The 19,339-nt window shown below is 38.8% G+C and overlaps 2 protein-coding genes across 2 annotated transcripts; both read right to left on the bottom strand.

Annotated features, from left to right (window-relative positions):
* Nucleotides 1–4,087: 4,087 nt before the first annotated feature.
* On the bottom strand, nucleotides 4,088–11,146 carry LOC105229197 (alpha-aminoadipic semialdehyde synthase, mitochondrial). Its single transcript, XM_011209311.4, has 9 exons — nucleotides 10,772–11,146; nucleotides 9,297–9,443; nucleotides 7,789–7,965; nucleotides 6,885–7,263; nucleotides 6,242–6,816; nucleotides 5,805–5,875; nucleotides 4,656–5,740; nucleotides 4,415–4,591; nucleotides 4,088–4,346 (listed from the first exon to the last, which is right to left on the bottom strand). The coding sequence occupies exons 1-9, from the start codon at nucleotides 10,892–10,894 to the stop codon at nucleotides 4,228–4,230; spliced, it is 2,853 nt and encodes a 950-aa protein (XP_011207613.2). The 5' UTR covers nucleotides 10,895–11,146; the 3' UTR covers nucleotides 4,088–4,227.
* Nucleotides 11,147–14,474: 3,328 nt separating this feature from the next.
* On the bottom strand, nucleotides 14,475–19,124 carry LOC105229198 (homocysteine-responsive endoplasmic reticulum-resident ubiquitin-like domain member 2 protein). Its single transcript, XM_049461179.1, has 4 exons — nucleotides 18,233–19,124; nucleotides 15,926–16,446; nucleotides 15,363–15,860; nucleotides 14,475–15,262 (listed from the first exon to the last, which is right to left on the bottom strand). Exons 1-4 carry the CDS (start codon nucleotides 18,518–18,520, stop codon nucleotides 14,920–14,922), a joined length of 1,650 nt encoding a protein of 549 aa, XP_049317136.1. The 5' UTR covers nucleotides 18,521–19,124; the 3' UTR covers nucleotides 14,475–14,919.
* Between the last annotated feature and the right edge of the window lie 215 nt (nucleotides 19,125–19,339).

Below are 19,339 nucleotides of genomic sequence, written 5' to 3' on the forward strand. Positions count from 1 at the left end.
AATAGTGAAATAGCTGCCCTCGGTCTCAGAGTTTTCCGCATAAAGGTAGCTGTAGACTGCTTCGGAGCGCAGCCTACTTCAGAGCGGTGACTATCCACTCCGATTGTAGACCAGCAATTGAGTTCGCTGATTGTGTGCTCAAAACTAGTCATTAGACTCCTAATCTCTGGCTGTCGCTTTTTGCTCACATACCTTGTAGGACGGCAGGAACGGACTCGCTGGAAGAGAGGGGTGATGAGCTTTCTTACGTATGGATCAAAGCTTGCATAGAGGTTTTGTATTTATTTAAGCACCGGAGCGTAGCCTCCTTTAGAGTGGTGACTTTCCACTCCGACAGTAAGACAGCAACTGAGTTCGCTGACTGTGCGCTCAAAACTAGTGAAAGGGTGTGTAGACTTCTCATCGCTAACATCGAGTTATTTCATGTTTAGACAGCTTTGAATGCCTGGCCACAGCGGTACAGGAAACTATAAGGCTGATAAGCTTGGTGGGTCTTCAGTCTCAATAACAGCGGAACGGGAACCAGCAATCACTGATCGACGAGCAGCAGCTGTGCAGCCGAAAGGTCCTTCTAGCTCAGGGTAAATCGCGAGATGTCTAGAGAAATCTCCGCTCTCTGCAAAGTTCATCTTTCAGTGATTGTAGAAGTTCTGGCTGTACACTGTCCGATCGGGACTCATGCACCAAGATTGGATATTTTACAAGATGGCAGCTGCTTCTACTGTTTGAAAGAAAATGAGATAGAAGTATCTCAACGCTGTCTCCTCGAATGCCCCGAATGCCAGATCAAAGCAAGAAAACATCGGTTGTTATACCTTTAGGCACACAGGTAAAATAGCGGAAAGACATCTAAGTAGATTTGTAATAGGTTCAAGGCGGAATTTTATCGTTTAGCATCATAAAGGGCTATACATAACAGTCTAAGTTTAATCCTCCTCAATAATGAGGCTTCAGTTATCTTAAACCAACCTAACCTAATCTAATCCTGCGATCGACATTTCCTATACCTCAAAGTAAAAAGTGGTTTTCGAAGAGCGGATAGATACCTACAAGTATGATATATCCGTCTAATATTTCAGCCCCTAATTGACATCTTTAATATGTTCTATAATGTATTCGAACATCCGGCTTTAGCGCATGGACCAGTTTCGTACCATTTTAGACTAGTTCCAATGCTTGCATTTATCTAATGTATAGTATATGTAAGTATGTATTTATGTGGATGATTATTTTTCCATGCTGCGACTTATAATTGACGTTATTACACTTGTTTTTGCTTGAGTTTACTTCACCTTCAAACTTTTTATAGCCAGCTCATTATGAGATCAATCATCTAATTGATTCAATAATATGCTCGTAGATGAGGATGTTACGTTATAAAGCGGATTTTTAAGGAAATGCACTAAAGCTTCAGCTAAGTGAGCTAATCTCAATAAGTGATAATTTGTACACTGCAGCTATTGCTATTTGATTCATTGGGTATCTATGGTGATCAAGTGTTGAATGTAGTAATGCAGTTATGTCTGTCAGTTAGTCAATTCAATAGACAGTTTGGATTTAAAGTTACTTGTATAAGATTTCTAGATGACAAACTACTTACTATTAAATAAATTTAGTTGACGACAGTAAAAACAGTTAGTATAACCGACAGTTGTTAAAAATATAGACTTTGGACTTTGCAAAGCTGCTCTTTAGCATATTAAGAGAAGCTACGACTTTATGCATACATGTGTGTGGCAACCTCCATGTGTGGGGGCCTTGTTTTTATTCATATTTGTTTTTTTTCTTGAGTTCCGTGAGCCGTATCAATATTTTATAAGAATATGAAATCATGTGATCAATTTAATTATTTCATGATTATATAAGAAAATATGATTTTTTGGAAAATAGTCACTTCATTCCAGTATAATTATTTATTTCCTCGAAAAATTACTTGAATTTCTTCACATCGTTTCTTCTTGTGCAAACAAAGAATTTGAATTATAAGTAAAACTATTTAAATTCCGCCAGCGACCACAGATTATTCAAGCACTTAGCAACGTCATTTACCGTTTCTTTTGTTGATATCGCTTCGTCGTCATGGTTTTTGCTCAACAATCCTGGCAGGTGAGCAGCCACGCTGCTTGAGCAAAATGTCCTCGAGCAACTGCTCAGGCGCTCGCCATTCACCGAAGAATAGACTGAAAGAAGCAAACAAACGATAACAACAAAGCGAACGAGAAAAGAAATTCAAAACATTCACGTTGAAAAGCCGCAACGGCTGCGTTGCGTAGCGTGGGCCATTGAATGCGACAAAAGTGCCATCGGAGCAGACGACGCGGGCAAAGCAGACGAATGCGTCGTTAAAAATCATTTATCACTTCCTGAGAATTCATGCGCGCCCATCGTTCACCGCAGCCGGCATCATCGACGCAAGCACACAGATGAATCACTCGCACACACACCCACATACACTCTTATACCCACAAGAACACGTAAGTGCGCTTGAGGCATTGCAAGCAGGTGTTTGTGGTGGCGCTCCGCGGCAAAACGTTGCAGCACTAAATCAAAGCCGGCAGACACAAGTACGTACGCTTTTCCAATGCTTGCGTTGCGAGAAAAAAACATCATTGCTGCGAGGCAGAGAGCGTTCGCGAATGGAGCAAATCTTGCAGAACGAGAAGATGCAGCAGCCGCGCGCAAAAACGGTTGAAGCACGTAAACAAATGTGTTTGAAAGTGTGGGCGGACGGACGACTGACGCGACCGGCTATTATATGGCGAGCATCCATATAAGAATTGAATAAAAAAGTGAAGACTTTAAGACCGTTACGTGCTGAATAAACATTTCCTTTTGTATTTGCCACGGCAATTACCTAATTTGACAAATACAGTAACTTATAACTGCACATTTGTTTGATAACATCCAAGAGGTAGTCCAACGAGTAAGACGCTGGAAAGTCAGTTGTGGAGAACCTACTAGCAAAGTTGTTGTAAAAGAGTTTCGACGACATTCAAAACTTGTATACACGGCAGCATCCGCTCAATAAAGCTCAATGGAAGCCCCTTACCTATTTTTCTATGGAAGACATATTTTTTCGTCAAAATTTTAATGTTGAATTTTTCAACTAATTATAACGTACTTACGTGTAAACTTTTTGTATGATTACCGTTAACTAAAAATTTACACACAAACAATTTTATGACAAATTCTCCGATACTCATTTTCCTTCGGGGCCAAACCCAACCACAAAGTATGGTGTGAAATTCAGACTGAGTCAATTTATGGTGTTTGATAAGAGCAAACTCAATGAGATTTATGGTAATAATTCAAGGCGCGCCGAATAGCAGAAAATTGCTGATTATGACACATGCTGGAAGTACGGGTAATATTAGTAGTTAAGTGCTGGCATACATTTAATGGTTTGGCCAATAAAAACCACAATGAAAATGAGAATTTAAGCAGATATTGAGAAGACGGCCTACGAGTATTCCTCTTCTTCTTTACGGCGTAGACACCGCTTACGCGATTATAGCCGTGTTAACAACAGCGCGCTCGTCATTTTTTCTTTTTGCAACGTGGCGCCAATTGGAAGTTCCAAGCGTAGGCAGACCACCTGGTCTTTCCAACGGAGGCGAGATTTTCCTCTTCATCCACCTGCGGGTATTGCGACGAGTACTACAGAGCAGGAGTGTTTTCGACCATACGTACAACATGACCTAGCCGGCGCAGCCGCTGTCTCTTAATTCGCTGAACTATGACAATGTCGTCGTACTTCTCATATAACTCATCGTTCCATCGAATGCGATATTTGCCGTGGCCAACGCGAAAAGGATCATAAATCTTTTGCAGAACTTACTCTCGAATGCTCGTAACATCAAAGTAACTCTTGCCAATAGATGCTACTTTGGACTGAGTAGGCAATTGAGAAGTAAAGTCCTTTCTCGACGAACAAAAATTAAATTCTATAAGTCACTCATTATTCTCGTTCTGCTATAAAGTGCAGAGGCATGGACGAAGACGGCTGAGCTTTAATCTTTCTTTGGCTTAAAACGCTTCTAATTTGCATAACGCTCAGAAAGAACTTGAGTATTCGAAAGAGTAAATATAAGATCGGTTAAGCGACCAAGCAACAAAGTCTTTATTATTTTCTATACTAAATTTTGGAAAAATATAAAGCTATAAATAACTATAAAACAAAACTTTTTGTTTTCGCAATTAAATATGGACGAAGATCTAGTTAAACAACTAGTTAATGATTCTGGTGGTTTCCGTTGCTGTTAATCCCTCAGCACGTAGACGTTGCAACATGGGACGATAAATATCGGGCGTGAAGGGCAGACATACACCGCGCTCTTGTATTTCACCTAGAAAAAAAAGAAGGCACATAAATATAAGGAAAGAAAGAAATTTTGTAAAAGTCTCTTTAACTAACCATCCAAAATCATCTTGGCTGCAATGGCCGCCGGCTTGCCTACAGTTTGGGCCATTGCCGAGTGACCGCCAGGTTCCCCGTAAACGACAAAGTTGATGCCACGCTCCTCGCGTCGTCCATCCTGCCAACGTATGCCAACCTCGTGACGCAATATGACCAAATCACGTTCCTGCGGTTCTGAAATGACAATAAAAAGTTGTAATGCAACCCCAATATAAGTAGAGCCCTAGAGTGTGCTCACCAAATGCCAAGCGCTTCGCCAAGTAGTGACTTAAGGTGTCCAATGGTGTATTCAGCTTCACCACCGGCGTATCTTCCAATAGTCCCAGACTCTCTATGCCTTCAGCATCTCCGATACGTTCAGCCAACTTTTGCTTTAAATTTTCATAGAAGATACTCGAATCGGACATACCCAACATATTGATCACTAGCTGGCGCCACGTTACATCGGGTCCATGTGGATGCAACATTGGATGTGGCTCAGGATCAATCAAACCGAGCAATTGCATCGGCTGCACGCACTGCGAAAACCCTTGGTAACGTATGGTGCCACGCAGCAGCGTATGCACATCTCTTCCCAGCCCATAAAGCTCAGCGTATTTTGTGGAATCCCGGTTCGGAAAACCTTCTAGTGCAAAACCGGGCAAGAAATTGAGGCTTCGAGGATTTGACAACAAATCGCCGCCACCTAAAATCTCTACAATCTGTCCTTTACTTAAATACTTTGCTGCTGACAGAGTGTTCAATAGCACACCACGTGGTGACCAAGAAAACTTATATCTCAGCGCATTGTCTGAGTGCTCAGGCGCCGGCAAACCACCACAGAAGCTAACGAAAGATTCAATAACGCCGCCCTTTTCCTTTACCTCATCAATGCATTCCATTGCCAGTAAATGATCAATACCTGGATCGAGACCGACTTCATTCATAATGGTGACACCGTTGCGACGCGCTTCTTCATGCAGCTCTTTGATCTCGTCATTCAAATAACTGGCCGTAACCATGTGTGTTTTTTCAGCCACACAACATTTAGCCACCATGCCGTGCAGACTGTAAGGGAGCAGCGAGATGACAACATCTGATTTGGCGCACAACTCTTGCAAATGATCAGTGTTCTCGGTGACATTAAGGTACACACTGTCCACTCCATTATATTTCCGTGCCAGGCCATCCGCTTCTTCTTTCAACGCAGAGCAGACGGTAATCGAGACATCATTTTCACGCGCCAGCCACTCGACTAGTGGCGCTGAGACCATACCGGCACCTAAAACAAGCGCCTTCTTGGACGCCTCGAAGCGACCTTCGATCTTGTGACGCGAACGATAGCTACATAAAAAATCGGGAATTATTTCATGGTATAAATTATGCGGAATATCATTATTTATAATACCTGTTGGAGTCTCGCAGCTCCTGTATATACTGGAAGTTATCGGTCAGCCTACCGTTGCTAGCAATGATCGCCTAAAAGTAAGAGAAAATGCTAAATAGGGGAAATATGCTAACGAAAAACATATCTCTAACATCTTCTGGGTTCATCTTAAGAAAAATATGATGCAACGCTAATAATAAACGCATCCAATTCTTATCAGATTCGAATAAGACTGCACGTTTAACGCAATCAATCCAACCTCGGCGCTATGCTCGTTTCCCGACTTTGTGCTCGTTATACGAGTTTCGTTATCAGTACTTTGCCGCTATTTTTAGCTGCACGTATTGCATAGATTATTTTATTGTATATGCATACATTACCAATCAGGAACTTATTCTGATTGTAATGAGCTTGAAGATTGATTTTTGTAAATTCATTCACAGAAGTTAGGTACTTACCGATTTGATTGGATACGGGAAGTTTTCCTCCTCTAGCGGTTTTTTAGCATCACTCTTAATTATATCATGCACGAATGGACTAAGCAGCTCTCCGAAGTAATCCGTCGATTCACGTGGTAACTGCGTGGGCATATTGTCGATTGAACAGACTAAAACGCCTGGGCCCTTAAAACTCTTCATGTCCTTATTACGATCCGCGTCGTACAAGCAGAAAGGCGTGTCGATTGTAGTACACTCATTCATGAACTCAATGGAGCCGCCCGGATCGGCCGAGATATCACAGATAGCCAACATCCGATGCGGCAGCGCGGGACTTCCTTTGCTGGTTGGCAGCCAAGGCGTGTTCGCGGGGCGTAATAAGTTTTTAGCATCCGGTATACTTATCAATTTCGGACTACCTACCGCCCAGTAGATACCGTTAATGATCACGGAAGCATATGGTGCAATCTTCGAACTGAACGTCGATATATAACGCTCGGGGAACTCGTCATATTCGCGAGCATCAAAGCCACCACCTTCACGTCGCTCCAAATGATCCGAGCGACTTACTTCACAGCCATACAACTTATTCTGACCTAAACACATACAAATAAGACATGTGATAGATATTAAGCACAACTAACTGTAATTGCTGACTACTCACTGCCATGCTCAGCCACTTTGCGTAACATCTCAGGTGGCACATACTCAATCGGCAACTCCTGGAATACCTCTTGCGCGCCCTGTGACACATTGCCCGACCCAGTGAACACAACAGTCAGTGGGCCTATTGATTTAGGCATCATGCCTAACGAGATTTCATAGCCACAATCTCGTATTGCCTGTCGCGCCATCGACGAGTTCCGGTAATTATGCGCCGGTCCGATATGCATGAAGGGCGTGTGATGTCCCAGCGCCAAAAGGCGTAAGCCAACGCCATGCAGTATGTTCACCATACCCGCTACGCCAGCGTATTTGCCGAATGCGACTTGACGTGCGCCACGCTCGTCCACTATGCGTTCGTAATCAATCAGTCGGATATTCTGTGAAAGGCATCAAAATCAAAGTGACGAGTTGATTGTAATGTGATTAATAGGAATCTGTGAACCCAAAGTGTGGATGTTGGCATAATGGTACGTGTGAATGGGTGGCAAAGAAGGCCTGAGTATCTGAACTGGATATGCTATGTATTGTAGTTACACAAACATAGTGTCCGCCAGCTCCAAATAGGTTTTACTTGGCTTGGCAAGTACATCAATTATTTTGATTTCAAGCCGTGAAAATTCATTAAAATAAAATAGCATAAAGTGTCCTTTGACATGCTGACATTAGCCGTCTGATAGGCTCAAGACGCTTTGTCGATTTCTAAGGTTCTTATGATCCTGTTTATAGGAGTTTTTTGGTACCACAACGGACCGACATTCTAAGCTGACCAAGTGAGATCCCTGTTGGGATCGAGCTCGTAACGTACTTAATCTAACTTAACCTATTACAAGTATATAAGTAGTATTCTAAATGACCTTCGTAAATTTGGAAAACTTGCGTGAAATGTTGTAATTATTACTCACCTTCTCTAAAACGGCATCCAGCAGTGGCATATTCGATTCCTGGGCTTTAATAGTATGCGAGAAGAAGCAATATGTCTTTCCTGGAATTAGCGAATCGATCGGCACCTGTTTCACACCAAATATCACGGAAGCCTCACTGATATCCTCTTGCACCGTTGCTCCAGCATGCAAATAAACCTTGGAAGTGAAGAAGAAAGACTCGTTATCAAATGGACTCAGTTACACTTTTGACTTTGAAAGGACTTAATGGCACGCTTTGTAAAAGTTTCAGAAAAAGTATCTTGGGATTACTGACGCTTTATTCACAACAAAGTAAAGGGAAATTTCTTCTTATTGAAAATTATCAAGGATCTATGAAAGGATAGTTTTACGAAACAAAGACTCTTGTAAAGGGGATGATATAATTTTCTTACACCGTTGTACATATTCATAAAGTTAATAACAGAAGAAAAGAAGAGTCCATATAAGCACCAATGAACCCAGGCTAAGGGTTTTTCGAAAATGACTTTGATTGACTGTAAAGTGAAGTTGATCGAGGTAGCTAACATTCTGAAGATTTCAAAGGGAGGAGGTGATTATGTCACTTATGAATATCTGGTTACATGGAAGCTGTCTCAGATCATTGTGAACGATAGAATGAGAATTGTTATTTTGAACAATAATAATAATAAATTTTCAAAATAAAATGTGTTTTTCGATTTTCAAATATTTTTGTTTGTTTTTCATATTCTTAACCCTCGTTAAAGTATAAATAAGTGGACAAACAACAATGACTACAACAAGAAATTCCTAACACGGTTGTCGTATCAGGTGGCCAAAGTGACACTACAATAATTTACAATCTATTGTTGTTATTCTGTTGTCGTTTTCCTCGTGAGCACATTGGATTGGCCCCCTGTAGCGTGATATCTTATCGCTCGTGACATTCATATATTCATATGGAATCGTAAACGGCTGCTGCCATATCGCTGTTCTTCCAAGATCAGTAAACAGATTAGTTGAAAGGAAAGTTTGTTTTTAATGAAATCAATAATTTTTATTTATGCTCTCATCATATTTATTAAATAAGATCGAAAATTTAATTTTCACCACGATGTCTAAGCACGCAAATCTTGATGAAAGTAGCAAACGAATCCTATCGAGATCAAGTAGTGATTAAAGGTTGATTTAACGAAATCATTCCAATAAACTCGCAGATGTGTAGTTATACCATATACCTAGGTACTTACACCGGAAAACTGAACGATCACAATTATTGGCGCTAATCACAAATTGGGTCGCAATATTTTTTTTTGAAATTTATGTATAATCATTAAAACGTCGATTTGCCATTGATAAGCATAATCATTATGCTTGGTATTACGTTTTTTTGGTTTTTTATTGCGCAGCTAGATTTATAGACCTTCTTAAAGATATCTTGAAATAAGAGCAATATTTTTAATTTCGATTTCTGCGCGCTTTTTCATATTTGTTGTTTTTGGAGATTTTTTCAAAAGTTCTTTACTCACCTGCATGGGATAGGCACGTCGATTCGAGGGCTGTACTATGACTTTGACACCCTGTTTTACTAATTTTTGCACATGCGAAGGCCCGAATGGCGCTCGTCGCTCCCAAACGGATTGATCTTCTCGTCGTATGGCAATAACTTTGCCGTGCTAAATAAAAAAAAAATATTTATAAATAAGAAAATTAAAAAAAAAGGTTCAGGTTGAATAGTGTAACTGTAATGAGGTGAACTAGGTCGGAGCAATAAAAATGCACAATTGCTGTGCTTTACGAGTTATTAAGCAAATGATTTCACTATCTCGTTAGCCCAGTTAGGCTGACTTGAACTATGACACGAGTTGGGTAAGGTAAAATGGATTTGAACCCTGCAACATAAGTTTACTATTAAACAATTAAAAATTATTATATAGCTTTCAGTTCGAAACGACCTCACGAAATTGTTAATGAATCAACATTAACATGTGGTTAAAATGCAAAATAACGTAACATCACTTTTCATAAGTTTACAGGCGAAGGAAAAACAATATAATTGAAGCATCACATATTGAAACAAAATGTGGGGTTTGGTTATATACTGGTTATGTATTGGTTATGTATTGGTTATATATTGGTTATACAAGTATATTGTTTATATTTGAGAGTTTGGGTTTTGGTTATAGCATGGTTATATACTGGTTATGTATTGGTTATACAAGTATATTGGTTATATCTGAAAGCAGAAGCTTGAAATTTTACGATGTGACATATACAATGTGATGTAGTGATATGTTGTATGGCATTTCAGGTGACAATATAATCGTTATAAAGCAGCCCTGGAGAGAATTAATCAAAAACTTTAACTTTTGTATGGAATTAAAGAAACGTAAAATACGGTAATTAAAAGACAGCGGCTACGCTAGCTAGGTCATGGTGTCCGGATGGACGAAAACACTCCAGCTCTAAAAGTATTCGACGCAGTACCCGCCGGGGGAAGCAGAGGAAGAGGAAGACCTCCACTCCGTTGGAAGGACCAAGTGGAGAAGGACCTGGCTTCGCTTGGAATATCCAATTGGCGCCACGTAGCGAAAAGAAGAAACGACTGGCGCGCGGTTGTTAACTCGGCTATAATCGCGTAAGCGGTGTTTACGTCTATTAAGAAGAAGAAGAAGAAAATACGGGATCTCTTTTTTATTGACGTTCATATAGTTCTAAGCCTTAGAATCTGAAGATTTTTTAATTAAAAGAATCTGAGGGTTAAAACCAGAAAAGCACCATTACACTTTCATATACATATATACCGTTATCTCACTAATTATCAGCACAATGTTATTTCTCTTGCGCACCTATTAAGTTTAGAATACTTGAATGCATAGAAACGCGAACTTATATTTTGGATACACTATAAGTAGGTCAAGAGTAAACCCCCTATTCATCCTAACATTTGCAAAATTTCCGTCAATTACACCGTCATCAATGAAGATCTGATGTTTTCACTCACATGACGCCATCTATTAAATGACTTTGTCGCTCCATCCTTCGCTGTTATCAAATTGCTTTTTGTTGCTGAGGCCGTTGCAACAGTCACTGATAGTGTGGCACGAGACTGCAGCAATCGCATCATCTTATTGCCTATGTCGAAAAACTCATATACTCGTTGCTAAATTGAATACTTCGTAAACTTTTAATCCGCAGCTTCTATTTATGTACTACATATGTATGACCGAGTGCGTATATATGTAAACTTATCAACAACAGCGCTGATATAATTTCACTTTTAAAATCACAAGTCGCGCTTAATTTTCACTTCGAGACACTGGCTTTCGATCCGCTTCCTTCGGGAGTTTGAAACGTTCTAATCGCCACTGGAGTCGACGAGCCCCTATCAGCTACCCAGCAGCAGCGAAATTTCGTGCGAATTCGGAAATCTTTTATGTCCGAAAAATAAACACCATAAAATAGATTATTCATGTACATATCAGGGCATAGAATTGCTCTCCACACACTCCTTACTGATAAGGCGACACGACCATATCAATAAACTACAGACGTCCAAATACATACATACTTACATACATATATACATGAAGCATATGTATAGCGTGTAATGTATTAAATATTTATCAATCAATCCAATCTAAAACATTCTCTTGTTAACTATTTTTTAAGAGATTAGGACATTTCAGAGATTCTGGCATTCACATACATAAGATCATACATATTGTTAATACAATTTCAATTTAAATTTAATTTTTTTTTATTCTCTTCTTTCCTTTCCCACTTTCATCGAAACTTTGCAATTTTTTTATTTCCAATTCTACGAAATTACTTCACTTCTACTTCTTAATGAATAATTTATTTAATTTGTTTAAAAAGATATATGTAATTTCCGAAGGTAATATTGTAATGTTACCGTCTAGTTTGACCTTTAGGCACCTATCTTTACAATTAGCGAAGTTACCAACCCTTTCTTCAAGAGGTCAATGACCCCATTGTTTACATATAGCAAAGGCAAGACCATCCCTAAGTCAGTGTTTATAATTAACGCGATGAAGAACCCTTCCGGAGGTCAACAACTTAAAGTCAATAATCCCATTCTTCACATTTAGTGAAGTTAAAAACCATAAGAAAGTCAACAACTCTTCTTGAGGTCATTGATCTTTTGGAGGTCTATACGATCATAATTTGCATTTAGTGAGGTCAAGAAACATGCTTGAGGTCAATGAAATATTGATTTAAAATCAATAAAGTTATACGATGGACTGGAGACTTTACTTTGAGGTCATAGAACAGGAAAAAATTGGTCCAGGCCTCATCCCGAGAATATTTTTACCAGTTGTGAATAATTTCTAATGGAGTGTATTCTTACAGTCGAGAATATCGCTAGGCACCACCGGTTTTCACAAAGTCAAAAGTTCAGCGATGTAAGAGTTTTAAAAGAAGGATATCAATTAACACGATCAACTTCAAACGAGGTCACCAAAAATTATTTTGTGGACTTGCCCAAAAACTGCTAAATTTATGCAGGTCAACTTCTAAACATTTAGATTTAATTTCACTTTTCATAAGAATACATACTTCTTTGATGGATCATGTCCAAATCCACATAATCTCTTTTTATTGCTATGGAATTTTCCATTTGAGAATCATTCGTCGCACACAAACACAAATTGCTTTTTGGTTGCAGCAGAAGAAACCAGCCTCTCTTCTCATTTATCTATTGAGATGTTATGCCACAACGCACACGACTCATAGTTGCATTTCATTAATGGAAAGCAATTGTGTTTTGTAATATTTACATACATGATGAGATACGGCCGCCGCCAACACATGCTGATGCTCCGGTTTGGGGCTGATAAGGGGAACCTGATTAACGCATAGTTTGTGATAAGCCTAAACCACTTATGTTGTTGTTATAACGGCTCAAGAAACAGCAAAGAGAGAACATTTGAGGGAGCATGGAAGACAGTGGTTTGAACCAAGCGATCATTCTCAAATAGATATAGGGTACTAATATAAGCAGTTTCAATTTCCAAGGCCATCAGCCCTGAAAAGAATAGGAATATCTCCTAGTTGCGATGTGTAAGAGACCGCGCCGAAAGCTTTTAAGATAGTATTATCCTCTTGGAGGGAGTATTTTGGTTTAAGCCACTAGTTATACATACTATGTGCGCTAGTTATTCTAAATCCAGCACCACTTTATCGAAGTTATAGATGTCGAGACTAACAGAGATTCAACTATCTTCACTGATCAGAAGATGAGAGTATCGTCGATGAGACTGTTGTTGTTGTTGTAGCGATTATCTAGATCCTGACAAGGCGTAAGTTAATTGTCATTGAAATCATCAAACAGGAGGCCCAGGAAATGTGCTGTTTCAATGGGATCGGTCCATAAGGAGCGAGTTGTAAGATTAGTGAAATTTATTGGATATTCAAAGGGGTGCGGGTAGCAAAAAACTACCGTTTGAAGGCGAGCTGAAGTGAGAAGAAACATTCCTCCCCAGGATTGTGAGCTGAGTTAAGAATCCGCCTCGTAAAAATCTCCCCCAATGAAAGGAACAAAATAGCCTCGGATGAGATGACGACCACTGTAAACGTATTAAGGATTTCCGATTCCTTAATTGGGAAGGTGCTGCTGCCCAGCTAGTTGATGTCTTTGTAAGAGTAAAGGTTGACATCCCCGCCTTCCAAGAAGTGCAAAGGACGGGACAAGGACTGAGAAAAGTAGGTCCTTGTGACTTTTATTACAGTAGAGAGAGAGCTCTTCATCTGCGTTGGGTGGAGGTTTGACTCCAAGTACGACATTGACTGGGAGACAGTCGGTGAAGGTGTTAATGGCTGTGACTGGCGTTTAGTGCATGTCCAAAGTTAGTTGCATCCATAGTCCGAAGTAAACAATTCTATGTCGTCAACGTAATCAAGGAATAATCTCTTGATGCTCCTAAAAGACGGTTCCGCACTAGCATACGAGCAGGCACTTTTCGTAACTTTGTTCCTCCAACAAAATAAGAGATAAAATTGCGAACTTATTGGAAACTTTAATAGAATTGCTTCGAAATGTATTCATTTTCAAGTTTTGTCACATTGGCCGAATCAGATTATCTGATTCGAATATTGCTTTTGAGTATGTTCGAAAAGAGTAAGATCCAATCGGATTCTATGACACCATTCAAAATCACAATTGGTTTGCACTCCTGACTACTTGGAGAGGAGACATCAAAAGGCATCCTGTTATCGTACATATGAAGCTTATTTGCATGAGTTCTGCTATATCCAGGAGACCCTATTGATGGTGCGTAATTAATGGCCGATGGGACTAATTTTTTTATGAGATGTTAACCAGGTTACTACATCAGAAGCTTTTTCCTATTACATATGCGTCAGGAATCACTATTCAAGAGAGGCATATGAGATTGGAATGCTTTCAGTGAGAGTCGCAATAACTATTATTGTCTTTAAATGAATAGATTGTTTTTTGTTTTATTTTTTAATAATCAGAATGGTTTCTTATACCATAAATATACTTCCTTTTTTATTTATAAATGTGTATTTATGTAAGTATATGTTTGTTACTTAAAAGCTATAAACAAATAATAAACGCCAACAGACGCCAACAATAGCAAAAATCAGTTAATGTGTGCTAAAACGGTATCTTGATAGTTGATGCCGTATGTGCAGCTAAATAAGGATGCAACGTCATAAGCTACAGATTTCAATAGTTTCGATATATTTTAGCAGAATTCTTTCACAATGGTATATCTATTAATAACACTAAACAACCATTGCTCAAATCAGTGTTTAGCGGCATGTAACTGGTTTTTCCAATACTATTCTAACATTAAAATGCTTAAAAAATAATAATAATAGATAGATAGAGAAAAACAGTTAGCTTTCTTTAGAAACAGTGAATAATTACATTTCACATGCATGTAAGCATATTTGTATTAACATGCCGCGTCCAAAATGTCTCGAATTTAATATAAAGGCCAGAGTTTCCATACGGTCGTATTGGCGCATATAAACGACGGTGGTGTTAACGTTATCGGAAGATAAACAAACATTGGTTAGATTAATACAAATATTTTAAAAATACATATAGGAAACTGCCCATAAATTCTCAATCTAAAGCAATTCAATTTCGGACTCCCTTCAAAGTGTCGGCGTTTCGGGCAGCAAAGAAGTGAAAAACGTCACCACAAAAGTGCGCAGAACAGAGATCACAGATGCGGTATTATCGTTATTTTCAGTGGCTTCAGCTGCCACTGTCGCTGTGCTTTCCGCGCCCGCCGCGTCGGTAGCAGTTGGTTGACTGTCGGCAGCGGCATCGGCGGCAGCACCGTCGTTCTCCGGATTGCGCCGTTCGTCGGCTTGTGCAGCTTGCTGCACTTGTCGTACACCTCGTCGGATTTGGTCCGCATCCGCCGCATTGTTGTTGCGATTGATGTTATTGTTGTTGCGCTCATTACGCAGACGCAACACACCGATGTGGTAGCTACAAAAGAAAAAATGAAAGATAAATGTAATTATAAAATAAATGAGTATAACGGAAAAATACATTTTATGCAGGAAAAAATGTTAGATATTTGACTTACAGATAAATACCACCAGCAATAATGACAACCGCAAGACAGCGCAATGGAGATGAGTTAAAGTACAGAATTGTCAGAAAGATGGCGAGACGTGTAATCGCAAAGAAACTGTCCAACCAATCGCGATTCTCTTGCTCCTCCTGCACAATGTTGGGAAAACGTGGCGCGACTGCTTGTTGCCGTTCTGGTTGTGCTTGCGCCTGTTGGGGTTGCTCGCCAACAGCCGCCTCCGCAGCTGTGTTGCTCTCCGCAGCGGGCACAGCTTGCGCCAGTGGCTGCACGCGGCCTGGCTGCGACAATAAGGACGCTGCCGATATCACAGGATTGTTAGCGCCGGCTGCAGCTACACCCGCCGCTGTGGTTGGCGCTATAAAAGGCATCTGTTGTTGAAAAGGATTGAATCCCAATGGACTTACACCGATTGCCGGCAAATTGGCTGCTGGGGCCGCTGCTACATTTGGCATAGAAAAATTGGCGATTCCAGTTGACGGTGAGGTAGCCCTAAAATTATTGAAATTTTATTAATATAGTTTTGGGTATATTTTAAAAAGTGCGAAGAGACTCACATTCGTGTATACTGTTCCATATATTGCGAATAGACTTGCTGCATCCATTGGTACATAGCAGCTTGTTGTGTGGCCATAGCTTGAATATTGAACTGTCCAGGCATCGGAAATGGTAACACATTGCGCGAGTTGTTAGGATCATATGTAGGACACGGCAGATTTTGTAATTGTTGGCTGAATTGTGGAAACAAAAGGTTCTGCTGCTGTTGCTGGTATTGTTGATAGTATTGTTGTTGATTATTGTATTGAGGAGCAGCGTTTACAGAATCAGATCCAGCAACATGACGCTGTCGCAGCCCGTCGCCGGTATTACCACTGTGACTCATGTTAGCGGAGGCGGAGGATACGCTAACTTTCGACTTCTGTTTGAAATTGGTATTTAGAGAGTTTTTCGGTGTGTACACTAAATGTATTATGTGATTGTGTGTATAAACGTCTTTGTAGCTCCGTATAACATCCTTCAACAGCAAGTTATCATTCAACAGCTGACCTGAATATATTAGCTTCTGCTCGTCAACGGGCTGCAATGGAAAAAGCAAGTGGTACCAATTAACACCTTTAGGCATAAACTCCGTTAAGCATATATAATACATATAAGCATATGATTTGGTTCAAAATGAGGACTAACACAAAACAGTTTCAATACTTCTATAATACGCAAAAGATGCAATATTTGCTCAGTTGTTGTCAGACTTTCTTTGAGTATATTTACAGCTGATACATACACGCGTACGAGTGTAAGTGGATGTGAGAGAAGAGTGACGTGTCCATTGCATTTTCCACGTTAAGTGGCTCAACTAGAGTTGGATTTGTGTGCTCGCATAGCTTTTCATGTGTATATTTGAATTCATTTTATTGCTTTCGGAAAAGCGTGTAAAACGTTATTTGTTTTGTTGGAGCGAAATGTATGCACGGTAGATTGCATCTGATGCAATTAACGAGAGCGTGTAAAATAATAACATGGACATTGGCATTTTAAGACTTGAACCTTGTAACTTTTTACATAACTGAGCTTTATTTAATACAAATATATATAAGCACAATGCAAAAATAAAAAATTATATTAGTTTCACAAATTTACACACACTAAAACTTTAAATTCAAATTGAATATTGAAGGATATTTTCAGCAAAGGCGTAATTGTAACGGAAATTTTAGATGGAAGTACTTAACAACATTTACAGGACGAAATTTTTGTATGTACACGTGGCACTATTTAATATGAATAATTAATTTCACCTCAATACGTCGATGTTTTAAATATTATTGTTTCTGATAAGACGGCTGTTATATTTAATATGGCCTAACTTTGTCAGCGTACGACACACACTAAAATAAATACAATAAGATTTGCAAGCAATCACGAATATTCTGGGAGTGCTATTCATTTGAAGGTTCTAATCAACTGCTATAAAATAACACAGCAAAATATAAATACAGTAAAAATACCGTACAATCAACGAAATACGAACTGGAACCTAAAACCTTCGGTCTGCGACCGATCGAGATGTTTGCAAAGCGTTGCCTCTAAAAATGTAGGTTTATATACACAAGTCAATATATGCATACATACATATGAATAAACAGAAATGTACTTAGGTAGGCAATTATTGTGTACACATACTGAAAGCTCACTGGAACATTGATAAGATAAACGATCGGCACACAAAAATAAGCGAAGCAAAATAACAAAGTGTAGAATTTTGCGTACGTTTACTTTGTTTGTAAATAGAAATATTATTTTGTTAATTATGCAACGTCGACAATTTATAGTATTGTTAAAATATACGAGTACATTTGTATATCACAATACATTTTCGCATCCATTTTTTTACCAACTTAAATAATGCTAAACTAAAAAACATGCCGTTTAGAGACACGCCAATGAACTTAATTGTTAGCATCATCCCATCTTATGCTCATAATATTGTTTCAAAATTTGCCTCTGTGTAATTATCATTATACAGTTATAATTAAGACTCTCATCAAATCATTATACAATAGCAACAATTGAAAAATATTTGCACCGTCACTTTTATAACACGAAAAGCTTGTTTTAAAAACAGCTATAGAACAAAATGTGATAATATGATAGTATACAAAAGTATCAAAAAAAACACGTACGCCTCATTCGATCAAAACAGTAAGCAAAGATGAGCAATGTGTGTTTATAATATATGCAATAACATTCGCAAAATTGGATTGTGATAAGGAAAACATGTACAGATAACCAGTTGGTTATCATATGAAATTGGATAATATGGAATTTATTGTTGTTATAGTTGATGTAAGTAAGCAAGCACTCACCGGTTTATTCGGATATACCATTTCCAAATGTGTTTTTAGTCGCTTTACCGTCCATAGCAAGTCAATATCGAGGATCTGATCTTCATACTGTTGGTTTGAGGCTTTAATTAATAGTTTCACACTTGTTGCTTTTGCAGTTGTTGTTGTTGGAATAGACGCTGACGCAACACTTCCAGCTGAGTTCATTGTTGATGCAGTTTTTGTAGTCGCTGCAGCACTGGCACTATCAGCAACCGCGGCGGCTGAAGACGTTGTGGACGAAGTAGTCGCTGCAGTCGTTTCGTTCATTTTTCAAATTTGCAATCACAATCAATTTTACTTTAATATAATTTGAGATCGCGTCAAATACAAAAACTAAAGTCAAATGGAATCTGTGAGCTGCTTTCAATTGTTTGCTTGTTTTGTTTTGTTTCCACCCCAATATGAATAAACTTTCCCAGAGAAATTCAGTTTTCTCTCTACACAATGCTTTTTGCAAATATTTAGCAACTGCTTCAGTTGAATAATCTTGGGTTACTGATGTTTATAAGCGACTCTCATCTATTTTTAGTATTGAAATTATTTAATTTTTCTGCTACACACTTCACACATGTGTCCCACCTTACGCTGTTGCCTCCTTCCGCAGTTTCTAAATAGCAATTTTTTCTCTTCTTGCTTATCGTATGTGTATTGAAATTTCAAGTGCTCGGCTTGACTTCACTGTAACTTACTTCTTCACTATTGCGCGTTCTGTTTTCGAATATTATATGTTGCACAAATTCTAATAGCGATATTTATTTAACTTAAAAATTTTGTCAGATTTTCCATAAAATTATTAGCGAACCACAAGAAAAATTCGATTTTCACACAATTTCTTCGCTTTTGGCAGTTTTGCTTCGTCTACTCGTTTTATTTGTTTCTACTTGATTCATTCTTCGTTTCAATTGGCCCTGCCGCGGCGTAAAATTGAAAAGAGGCAACACTAATTTGAAAATAAAATTTCGGAAAAGGTTTTTCAAAAGTAAAAATTTTGCTACGAATTTTTTAGATAATATTTCAGCAGGAAAAATATCCAACAAAATATTTATTTGAAACAAAATACATACCTAACCAATTTGTTATAAATAA

The sequence above is a fragment of the Bactrocera dorsalis genome, chromosome 1 (genome assembly GCF_023373825.1).
Source record: "Bactrocera dorsalis isolate Fly_Bdor chromosome 1, ASM2337382v1, whole genome shotgun sequence".
NCBI classification, from domain to species: domain Eukaryota; kingdom Metazoa; phylum Arthropoda; class Insecta; order Diptera; family Tephritidae; genus Bactrocera; species Bactrocera dorsalis.